General features: G+C 39.8%; 1 protein-coding gene across 3 annotated transcripts in view; it reads left to right on the top strand.

The window, feature by feature from the left end:
- Nucleotides 1-275: 275 nt before the first annotated feature.
- RNF38 (ring finger protein 38) overlaps nucleotides 276-11327 on the top strand; it is a 66435-nt gene continuing 55383 nt past the window's right edge. For 2 of the 3 annotated variants that reach the window (XM_077912536.1, XM_077912534.1), the window contains exon 1: nucleotides 276-471. In XM_077912536.1, coding sequence (XP_077768662.1) covers nucleotides 469-471 — 3 coding nt within the window. In that variant the 5' untranslated portion in view covers nucleotides 276-468. The remainder of the gene's footprint in view (nucleotides 472-11327) is intronic. The other variant, XM_077912537.1, reaches the window with a different exon arrangement.

The raw sequence follows: 11327 nt of genomic DNA, 5'->3' as shown, positions 1-11327 counted from the left end.
GGAGTCTCTTGCTTGGAGTTTTCTCATACAGGTGCAGTCAAATGGTGGCTGAAGCTGGAGTCATCTTGAAGTCCTCAATCACATATTTGATGGTTGATGCTGACTGTCAGCTGGGTCTTCAACTGGGACCCGTGGCCAGAACACCTAAATGTATTGTGGGTTTTCTCACAGCATGGCAGCTTGATTGCAAGAGTGACTGCTCCAAGAGGACCAGACAGATGTTGTAAGGCCTTTTATGACCTAACTTCTGAAGTCACAAAGCATCACTTCCAGCATAGTCACAGGCCTGCCCAAATTCAAAAGGAGGAACCTCAGTCTCCTCACTGGGGAGTAATGTCAACATAAGAAGAAGAGAATGAAGGGTGGGAGAACTTACTATGTATGGTCATCTTGGGAAATATAATCTGCACACTACATATACTTGAACATCAGTTAAAATGGCTGCATAATGTTCTACTATAAGGATACATGGTAATTTGCTTAACCGGTCTTTAATTGTAGAGCTTTAGGTAATTTTTAAAAGCTATTATGCGTTTATTCATTCAACAGATATTTATTAAGTGCCTACTATGTGCCAGGCACTGTTTAGTCACCAGGAAAGAGTGGTGAAAAGACTAACAAGGAAGATCCTTGTTCTTCTGCTGGTTATTTTTTGTGAAAAGGGCAGAAAATGAGCTGTATTTGTAAATACCAGTAAATAACCAGATACTCATAAGTGCTGTACAAGTAATTGGGCAGTTGGCTAGATTAGGTATTAGGGAAGGTGTTTTTTTTTTTTTTTTTAAAGATTTTATTTATTTGTTCATGATAGTCACACAGAGAGAGACAGAGAGGCAGAGACACAGGCAGAGGGAGGAGCAGGCTCCATGCCGGGAGCCCGATGTGGGATTCGATCCCGGGTCTCCAGGATTGCGCCCCGGACCAAAGGCAGACGCCAAACCGCTGCGCCACCCAGGAAGGTTTAAGAAGGTGACACTTAAGCTAAAATCTGAATAAGGAACAAGGTGTGAAAATCTAGGCCATGAGGGGAACATCATAGGGAGAGGGAAGGTGTAATGCAAAGGCCCTGAGGCTAGAAAGATGGTCCAAACAGAGGGAATGCTAATGTGCACAAGCAGGGTAGGGTGGCTGAGGGTAGAAGTCATATGGGATGAAGTTGAAGAGATGGGCACAGGGCAGCTTATGTAGAACTTGGTAAGCCAGGGAAAGTGTAAATTTCAGTTCTGCTTGTTATGGGAAGCCTTTGGAAGGTTTTAAGCAAAGGAATGACATGGTCTGGCTTATATTTTTAAACATCCCTTTTACTGCTGTGATGAGATTTTCTTCTAATTTTGGTAACATACACCTAACATAAGAATTTACTGTCTTAATAGTTTTTGGATGTACAGTTAAGTAGTGTTAAGTACAGTCATGTTGTTGTGCAACCAATCTCCAGAGCTCTTTTATCTTGGAAAATGGACACTATATCCATTAAGTAGTAGCTCCCTGTTCTTCTCTACACTCTCTGCCCACCCCCACCCCCCGCAAGTACCATTCTACTTTCTGTCTCTGAATTTTTTTTTCTAAGATTTTATTTATTCATGAGAGACACAGAGAGAGAGAGAGAGAGAGAGAGAGAGAGAGAGAGAGGCAGAGACACAGGCAGAGGGAGGAGCAGGCTCCATGCAGGGAGCCTGACCTGGGACTCATCCCAGATCTTCAGGATCACGCCCTGGGCTGAAGGCACGGCTAAACTACTGAACCACCCAGCCTGCCCCTGAATTTTTTTTTTTTAAGGTTTTATTTATTTATTCATGAGAGACAAAGACAAGGCAGAGACACAGGCAGAGGGAGAAGCAGGCTCCCTGCGGGAAGCCCAATGTGGGACTCAATCCCAGGACCCTGGGATCATGTTCAAGCCAAAGGCAGATGCTCAACCACTGAGCCACCCAAATGTCCCATGTCCCTATGAATTTGAGTGTTTTATGCACCTCATATAAATGGAATCATAAGATATATTTTTTAAAATTTATTTATTCATATGAGAGAGAGAAAGCATGAGTATGCACAGGAGCATGCACAGGGGGAGGGGCAGAAGGAGGGAATCTCAAGCAGACTCCCTGTTGAGTGTGGAGCCCAAGGCTGGGCTTGATCTCACAATCCTTTTTTTTTTTTTTTTTTTTTTTAAGATTTTATTTATTTATTCATGAGAGACACACAGAGAGGCAGAGACACAGGCAGAGGGAGAAGCAGGCTCCATCCACCGGGAGCCCGACGTGGGACTCTATCCCGGGTCTCCAGGATCACACCCTGGGCTGCAGGCGGCGCTAAACTGCTGAGCCACCAGGGCTGCCCCTGATCTCACATTCCTGACATCATGACCTGAGCCAAAACCAAGTGGCCCATACTCAACCAACTGAGCCATCTATGTGCCCCATATTTGTCTTTTTGTGACTAGTTTATTTCACCTTAGTGTAACCTTGTTAAGGTTCATTCTTGTTGTAGCATGAATATTGAATTTCTTTCCTTATAAAGGCTGAATAATATTCCATTGTAGGTATATATAATGCATTTTGTTTATTCATTTATCATGGATGAACACTTGGGTTGCTTCCATGTTTTGGCTCTTGTGAATAATGCTGCTAGGAACATAGGTGTACAGATATCTCTTAGAGACTCTACTTTATTTCTTTGGGCATAGACCCAGATATGAGATTGCTGTATCATTTATATTTTTAGAGTTTTGAGGAACTGCTGTATTGTTTTCCAAAGTGGCTGCACCATTTTACATTTCACATTCTTGACAACATTTGTTATTTTCTGTTATGTTTTTTAACAGTAGCTATCCTATTTAGATGTGAGGAAGTATCTCATTGTGGTTTTGATTTTCATTGCCCTACTGATTAGTGATATTGAACATCTTTTCATGTGCTTCTTGGTCATTTATCTTCTTTGGGGAAATGTCTATTCAAGACCTTTGCCCTCCCCTCCTTTTTTAATAGAGTGCACATGCACAAGTTGGGGCGCATCAGAGGGAAAGAGAAAATCTTAAGTAGGGCTCGATCTCATGATCCTAAGATCATGACCTGAACTGAAATGGAGTCCTATGCTCAACTGACTGAACCACCCAGGCGCCCCAACCTTTGCCCATTTTTAAATTAGGTTTGGTTTTTGTTTGATTATAGGAGTTCTTTATTCTGGGTATAACCCTTTATCAGACAGATGATTTGCAAATACTTTACTCCCATTAACGGAGGTTGCCTTTTTACTCTGTTGGTTGTGTCCTTCGCACAGAAGTTCTTATTTTGGGGGTGCGTTGGTGGTTCAGTCGCTTAGGCATCTTTTAGTTTCAGCTCAGGTAATGATCTCATGGGTCATGAGATTGAGCCCCACTTCAGGCTCTGTGCTCAGCAGGGAGTCAACTTGGGGATTCTCTCTCTACACTTTCCCCCCTTAAGCATGCACTCATGCTTACTCCCTGTCTCTGAAATAAATCTTTTTTTTTTAAAGTTCTTATTTTGAGGGAATTTCAATTAATTTTTTCTCTTGTCTACCCTTTAGTGTCAGATCCAAGAAATTACTGTCAAACCCGATCTTATGAAGGTTTTCCCCTATGTTTTTTCCCTAAAAATTCTATAGTTTTAGTTCTTAAGTTCAGATCTTTCACTCATCTGAGTTAATTTTTGTATAATAGGGTAAGGCAAGGGTCTCTCTTCATTGATTTTGCATATGGATATCTGGTTTTCCCAACACCATTGTGGAAAAGAGTGTTTTTTTTTTGTTTTTTTTTTTGTTTTTTTGAGTGTTTTTTTTCCCCATTGAAATTTGTCTTGGAATGCTTTTGAGCTTTGAGGGTCATTTCACTATATATGTAAGGGTTTATTTCTGGGCTTTTGTTTGTTCAGTTGGTCTGTGTATCTGTCTTGATGCTGGTACCACAGTGTTTTGATGACTCTAGCTATGTAATAAGTTTTGAATGATATATTTCTTGAGCCTAGATTACTAGAATAGAATTTTAAAAAAGAATATTTTTTCAGCCTTTCCTTTGTCTTTTTTTGTATATTTTTTCACACATATGCATCAATTTATGCTTCCATATGAGAATGCTTGTCTCACTTCCTTTTCACATTGAATAGCATCCATAATATCAAGTTACTTTGTGAATGATTGATGAGAAATGGTTTCTAATTGTTTCAATGAGTATTTCTGTGATTACTACTGAAATTATATAACTCTTCATAGCTTCATTTGTTCCTTAGTTACTGATTTTTAAAAATTTGTCTTTTGCATAATTTTCTCTTCTTTTGGGATTTCCTATCACTGTGTATAGGAACATTAATCATCTGTCCTATTTGCAAAAAATTTCCTAGCTTTTAATTTTTTTTTTTTAGAGATTTTATTTATTCATGAGAGACACAGAGAGAGAGAGAGAGAGAGAGAGAGAGGCAGAGGGAGAAGCAGGCTCCATGCAGGAGTCCCAATGTGGGACTCGATCCCAGGACTCCAGGATCATGCCCTGGGCCAAAGGCAGGCGGTAAACCGTGAGCCACCCAGGGATCCCCCCGTAGCTTTTAATTCTTAATAAAGTTTTTTCCCATTCAGAAATTTAAAATTATTTTGAGAGCAAGTCTGTTGGTATAGTCCTTTGAAAATGTATTTTATTGCTTTTACTTTTAGGAAATCTGTTTCCAGTTATTTCCTTACATATTCCTAAAGTTTTTAAATTTTATATTATGCTTTCTGAGCTATATGGTATTATGTGACACATTGTGTTTTTAAATAGATTCTCTCTTTGCCTTACTGTGTAATATCTGAGGTGATTGGAAATACATTGAAGTGATAGGTATTTTGAGATTATTGTTATGTGGCATTCCTGTCTTGGCTTTTGAAATGTCATTGCCTGCTAAATTTAATTTTTTTTTATTTATATGACACGGTTGTAATGAACAAGCAAGCAGAGGCGAGATAATAAACTTCTGTGGGAGCTTAAATTTTATATTTGCTTTATAAAAAGTTGCTCTGCTTTAAAGGTTTTGTTTAAGGTGATCATTTCTGTTTTGTGTGAATGTGCTCAGATAATATAACACCCTTTCTTCTTTAACTTAAAGTTTGGTAAAGACCTCTTGAATGTGGCTTGGGCTGGAGGGTTCAGGGTTTGTAGAGATGTGCCATGTATCAATGTCTGTGCAAAAAGCAACAAGGACACTGGCATTTTCAGTGAGCTGGCCACATCTCATGAATGCAGGGTGTTAGAATTCTATAGCCAGGGGCATCATCCAGAGCAAGGTTTCAACTATGCAGTCACATGAGCTCCACCAGCATTCCCTACAGGAAATTCTGTTTTCCATCAAACATGGTGAAAGTTTCAAGATATTCCTGTGTTCTGCTTAGAGAACATTCTCGTGTTTTTTGCATCTCAGCCATTTAAGACCCTCTCTCTTCATTCCCATGTCCCTTTTCAGCAACTGCTTTTTAATTATCTTCTTCAAGTGAAGATGGTATTGTCTGTGTGTGCTTTTTCTGTTTCTTAACTAGTGCTAACACTATGATTTTTTTAAATTATCTTATCAACACTATTATTTATTTTCTTAAAGCCCTTACATAAGTATAGCCCATGTTCACTGGCTTTTCGGGTCATATTTTACTTTAGTGTCTAATTCCTAATGATTTAAGGCCTTGTTCCTTTTTGTTGCAGTGATCACTTTTAGTTAGCCTTTCTCTGCAAGTATTTCTGGGATGCCCTAGGTATCTTTTCTGGTTGTTGTTTGCCCTCCTAGCGAGCTAGCCCTTTGATTGAGGGCCTGTTGCTTGCTTATCAGCTTTTCTAAGTGCTGCTGCTCTCGTTAGAATCACTTTGGCTCCAGTTTGGGCTCACTTCCTAGACTATTGCATCTAATAAGACCATAGTAAAGGCTCAGGGATTTAACAGGTAATTAAAACAAAGAATTTAAAGCTGGGTATGAAATAATGACTGTTCTCAAGAGTAGCCTGGCCCAAGTTTTGTTTTCATGGCTTCTCTCCCTAGCCTTGGCCTACTGCAAAAATAGGGTTAGCCTATCTTTCCTCAGGGAATGCCCTTAAACACTGCTGTTTCCTCTTCTGAGTTGACTCCCAACTACTTTCATTTACTGTTGGTGTAGTAAAAAATTGGCACAACTTTTTAGAAGGCAATTTAGCAAAATTTCTCAAAATTAAAAAACAAAGGCCCTTTGAAAACTGTTACAAAATCACTTTTATGGATATATATATTTTTTTTAATTTTTTATTTATTTATGATAGTCACACAGAGAGAGAGAGAGAGAGAGGCAGAGACACAGGCAGAGGGAGAAGCAGGCTCCATGCACCGGGAGCCCGACGTGGGATTCGATCCTGCGTCTCCAGGATCGCGCCCTGGGCCAAAGGCAGGCGCCAAACCGCTGCGCCACCCAGGGATCCCACTTTTATGGATATATTTTCAAATGCAGGCTGAACTATGTATGCATGAGAGTATTCATTGTATCTTTATAATATAAAAATACTGAAAAAAAAACCTAAATGTAATATTTAATGTTAAAAATAAGAGATGGTTCATCCCTAATAAGGAAATAACAGGAAAAAAAAAAAAGGAAATAACAGGCTTTTATTAGATCTGTATCCAGGTTGAATCTTTTTATTGCCTGGGGCTGTCCGATGGGTTTTTTAAAACTATGATATTAGCATATGATTTGCCCTGAGATTGAGCTGCTAGATCAATTTAGAATGAGAGTAATAGCAGGTAGAATAGCTCCCAAGGTGTGCCCTATTTGCCAGAACAGAATGAGCAAGGTGCCTTTAAGATCTCTGCTTCAAAGGGTATGCATTAAGGCAGGTCATGCGTCAGAGTCCACTCTTTCTCATTTATCCTGCTCCAGAGATTGAATAGGTCATGATGTGCAGTGCATGCTTTATTTGCACTCTTGTCTCTCCATTTCTGGCTTGATCTTAGTCTCTGTTTTTCCTGTTTCTGACTCAGCTTATCTTAGGCACTCAGGTTTATTTACTCTTCTGTCTTGAGCTCTTTCCTGGCAAATGGCCTTTCACCTGGTTCTGCTTTTTAGCCCCCCCCCCCCCCCCCCCCCCGCCTTCTCACTTTCACAGTTATGGTTCTGTCCCTGGCATCTCTCACCTGTACTGTGGAAACAACAGTATGCTCACTTCTCCATCCCAAAGCTGGCTATATTTGGGAAGTTTTCAGTGGACTTGGGTTTGGGTGAGCCTTTGCTGCCCCTTTCTGGTCTTTAGCAACTATAGCTGGCAGTTGCTGATAACCTTTCCAATCTGACAGGTGGTAACATTTATGGGTGAAAGTGCTTATGCTGATGTTTTGCCTTAGATCATGTCTTGTCATGGTTATAGATAATATGTAGCCTGAATAGTGCTAGGCAAATACACCTTTCTGCTATGTAGCTTCATCTGATTGGTCCTTTTAGCTGGTTTTGGTGGAAAGAGGGAAACTTTTAGGGAGGAAGGTGAGCAGAGTTAGCTTTAGGAAATTTCAGAATTTCTTTTTTGTCCACTTGTTCCTCTCTTTTACTACCTATTCTACTTTTGTGTCTCATTTCTTCCTGGGTATTTGCCTGTTGAGGAAAACATTGGAATTACCACTGCTATGAAATATCACGTATCCTTAATTGAACTATTGAGTGCTTGCCATGTACTAGAACCTTTGCCAGAAGCAGTGAGATTTAGTCCTTGGCTTCAAGGAGTTCACTGTCTTAATGGGCAAACGACTCAAGTAAGTGCATATTTACATGGCAGAGTGATTAATGCTATATTAGAATAGAAAATAGAGCCCACTAACTCAACAGTAGTGGTGGAATTAGAGTGAAATTACAGTCAGGAGACTTGGCAATGGATATGATGACAGCACAACCCTATTTCTGACAGTGTTACCAGTGGGAAATTGCCTCCTTCATTATAACGGTCACAGACTCCCAACAGGAGGGTCATTCTTTACGCAATACCTTCTTTGGCAGGACCCAAAAGTGGGTATATAGCATTTTTTCTTCTACATACATGGTTCTTCAGCATCTGGACAAGTGATTCTTTATCTGCAGCTCTTCCATTGTGTGTTTCAACGTCTTAAGAGCTACCCCTCCTTTCTTTTTTGTATATTCTCTACCAACCAACATTTTTCCAATATGGATATCAGTGATAAAAAACAAAAGAGAAATAGGACCTGCTCTTGAGGGGCTTACAGTTTAATGGAGGAAACAGACATTAATACTGTAAGGTATTGTGATAGAAATGTGTAAAAGAACAAAGCCTGTATAGCTTCAGAGTCCCTTCTCTTGTATAAAGGCCCTTTGGGTAATCATGTTTAGATAGTCTGTGATGTCTTAGAAATGCAAAATTGAGCACCAAACCAAATTTTATATTTACTGTTTGGCAGACTGTTTAACTATCACTTATGTAAAATTTATTTGTGGTTATTGGTTATTTAGTGTGCTCAAAAATTATTTCTAGGGCACCTACCTGAGTGGCTTGGTGGTTGAGCATCTGCCTTTGGCTTAGGTTGTGATCCTGGGGTCCGGATGAGTCCTGCATCAGTCTCTTCGCAGGGAGCCTCTTTCTCCCTCTGCTTAAATCTTTTTTTTTTTTTTTTAATTTTTATTTATTTATGATAGTCACACAGAGAGAGAGAGAAAGAGAGAGGCAGAGACATAGGCAGAGGGAGAAGCAGGCTCCATGCACTGGGAGCCCGACGTGGGATTCGATCCCGGGTCTCCAGGATCGCGCCCTGGGCCAAAGGCAGGCGCTAAACCGCTGCGCCACCCAGGGATCCCTTTCTCCCTCTGCTTATGTCTCTGCCTCTCTCTGTGTCTCTCATGAATAAATAAATCTTTTTTTTTTTTTTTTAATGTATTTCTAGCAAGAGAACTCTTCAAATTCACAATTTTGGAAGTTAGTTTTCTAGAAGCAGATTGTGAGTTTCAGTATGAGATCTTAAGCCTATCCTTTTATTTATTTATTTTTTTAAAGATTTTATTCATGAGAGACACACAGAGAGAGAGAGGCAGAGACACAGGCAGAGGGAGAAGCAGGCCCCATGCAGGGAGCCCGATGTGGGACTTGATCCCGGGTCGCCAGGATCAGGCCCTGGGCCGAAGGCAGCACTAAACCGCTGAGCCACTGGGCTGCCCTATTAAGCCTATCCTAACACTCCTCTTTGTTAAAAATAAGGAAAGGACAGGGGCACCTGGCTGGCTCAGTTGGTGGAGCATGAGACTCTTAATCTTGGGGTTGTGAGTTTGAGCCCCTCATTGGGTATAGAGATTACTTTAAAATAAATCTTTATTTTTTTTAAAGATTGATTGTATTTATTCATGAGAGACACATAGAGGCAGAGTAGTAGGCAGAGGGAGAAGCAGGCTCCATGCAGGAAGCCCCATGTGGGACTCGAACGTGGGACCCCAGGATCATGACCTGAGCCAAAGGCCGACGCTCAACCGCTGAGCCACCCAGGTGCCCCTAAAATAAAATCTTTAAGGAAAAGATAGAAACTCTGACAAATTTAATTCTAAGTTCAGTTGGCTAACCAGCAAATACTGCCAAATGTTTATAGAAGGCACACCACCAATCTTACAGAAACTATTCTAGAGAATAGAAAAAACTCCCTGATTCATTTCTAAGGTTAGCATAATCTTTGTTAACAAATCTTGACAAAGACATTACAAAAATGGAAACAACAGCTATTCTCACTCAAGGACACGATGTAAAAATCCTAACGAACATGGGAACATGTTCAACTAAATCCGACAACATATATATAATAAGGGGTAATAAGACAGGATTTTATTAGGAATGCAAAATTGGTTTAACATCCAAAACCAGTCAATGTAATTCGCATATTAACAGAAAAAGTGTATGATTATCTCATAGCTGCAGGGAAGTTTGCTAAAATTAAACATCCCTTTGTGATAAACTTTAAAAAATTTAGAAATAAAAGAGAACTCTCTCTCTCTCTTTTTTTTTTTTTTTAAAGATTTTATTTATTCATGAAAGACACAGGCAGAGGGAGAAGCAGGCTCCATGCAGGGAGCCCGACATGGGACTCGATCCCAGGTCTCCAGGATCACACCCTGAGCGGAAGCGAGGCGCTAAACGGTTGAGCCACACAGGGATCCCCAAAGAGAACTCTCCTAATTGCGGAAGGGATCTGCAAAAAACTTACTGCAAACATCATACTTAATGGTGAAATGTTGGAAGTTTTCCAGTTTGGGAATAAGACAAAAATGTATGTTCTCACTGTTTCTATTTAGCACCGCATTAGAGGTCCGAGTTAATGCAGTAAGACAAGACAAAGAAAAGGAAAACTGTATTGGAAAGAAAGAAATTGGATGGTCATTATTTTCTGCCAAAAGGATTGTATGTACAGAAAACTCAAAAAGATTGAGATAAACTATTAGAATAATTATATATATAATTACGCATTACATATATTTATATATATTTCTGGAATTAGGAATTATATATAAAACCTGGAATAAACCAAAGAACAAAAAATACGTAAGACTTGTATAGAAAATGTAAAGAAATACTGAAAGAAAGTTGATGACTTAGGTAAATAGTAGGATGTATCTTGTTCATAGATTGAAGATCAGTATTGTAAAGATTCATTGCTTGTTCCAGCCCAGCCCAATCAAAATCTCAGCTGTTTTTCTCCCATGTATTAGAATAGTAGGTCACTACTGTAGGGAAGCCCAGTGACCAGACACATTTGAAGGAATTTTAATATGTTTCTTTTTGGTAAGCAGTGATTTGGTGTATTTTCATTTTAGAAGTGAGGGGACTTAAATTACTTGGAGTCAGAAGTCTCAAAAAGCTCTTGGAACAATCAGTTCCTTCGCCTACAAGTGCTGTGCTCTCCCTAACCACCTGTGGCTGCTTAAATTGATCCTAGTCAACTCATTAGATGCACTAGCCTCATTTTGAGTGCTTAGTAGCCACATGTGGCTTCCTTTTGGATGATGCAGGTATTGACCATTTCTATCCAGAAAGTTTATTGGACACCACTCCAATAAGGTTTTGCACCTTTTTGAACAGACACCAAATAAAATTATAGGTGGACTGGGGTTGAACAACTGTTCTCTTGTAATTTACCACCTGCTACATCAGGTGGTCAAAACTGGCCTAGTTTAAAGCCTATCCTCTTGATTGGGTGTTTATTAGCAAGATACTAGATTTTCTGGTGAAGAAAATGAATTCGAGAAGAAATTGCAGTACAAATTTCAAACTATCCCAACTTTGAGTTGTGGGGTTATTGTTTACATCTACACAGACTTCTTGGGTTAAACCCCAAGAGCCCAGGTAGCTAAGGTCTTAACCAT

Source organism: Canis aureus, chromosome 10 (genome assembly GCF_053574225.1).
Source record: "Canis aureus isolate CA01 chromosome 10, VMU_Caureus_v.1.0, whole genome shotgun sequence".
Lineage (NCBI taxonomy): Eukaryota > Metazoa > Chordata > Mammalia > Carnivora > Canidae > Canis > Canis aureus.
The sequence above is the reverse complement of the archived record's forward strand: the minus strand, read 5'-3'. Positions and strand labels throughout refer to the sequence as shown.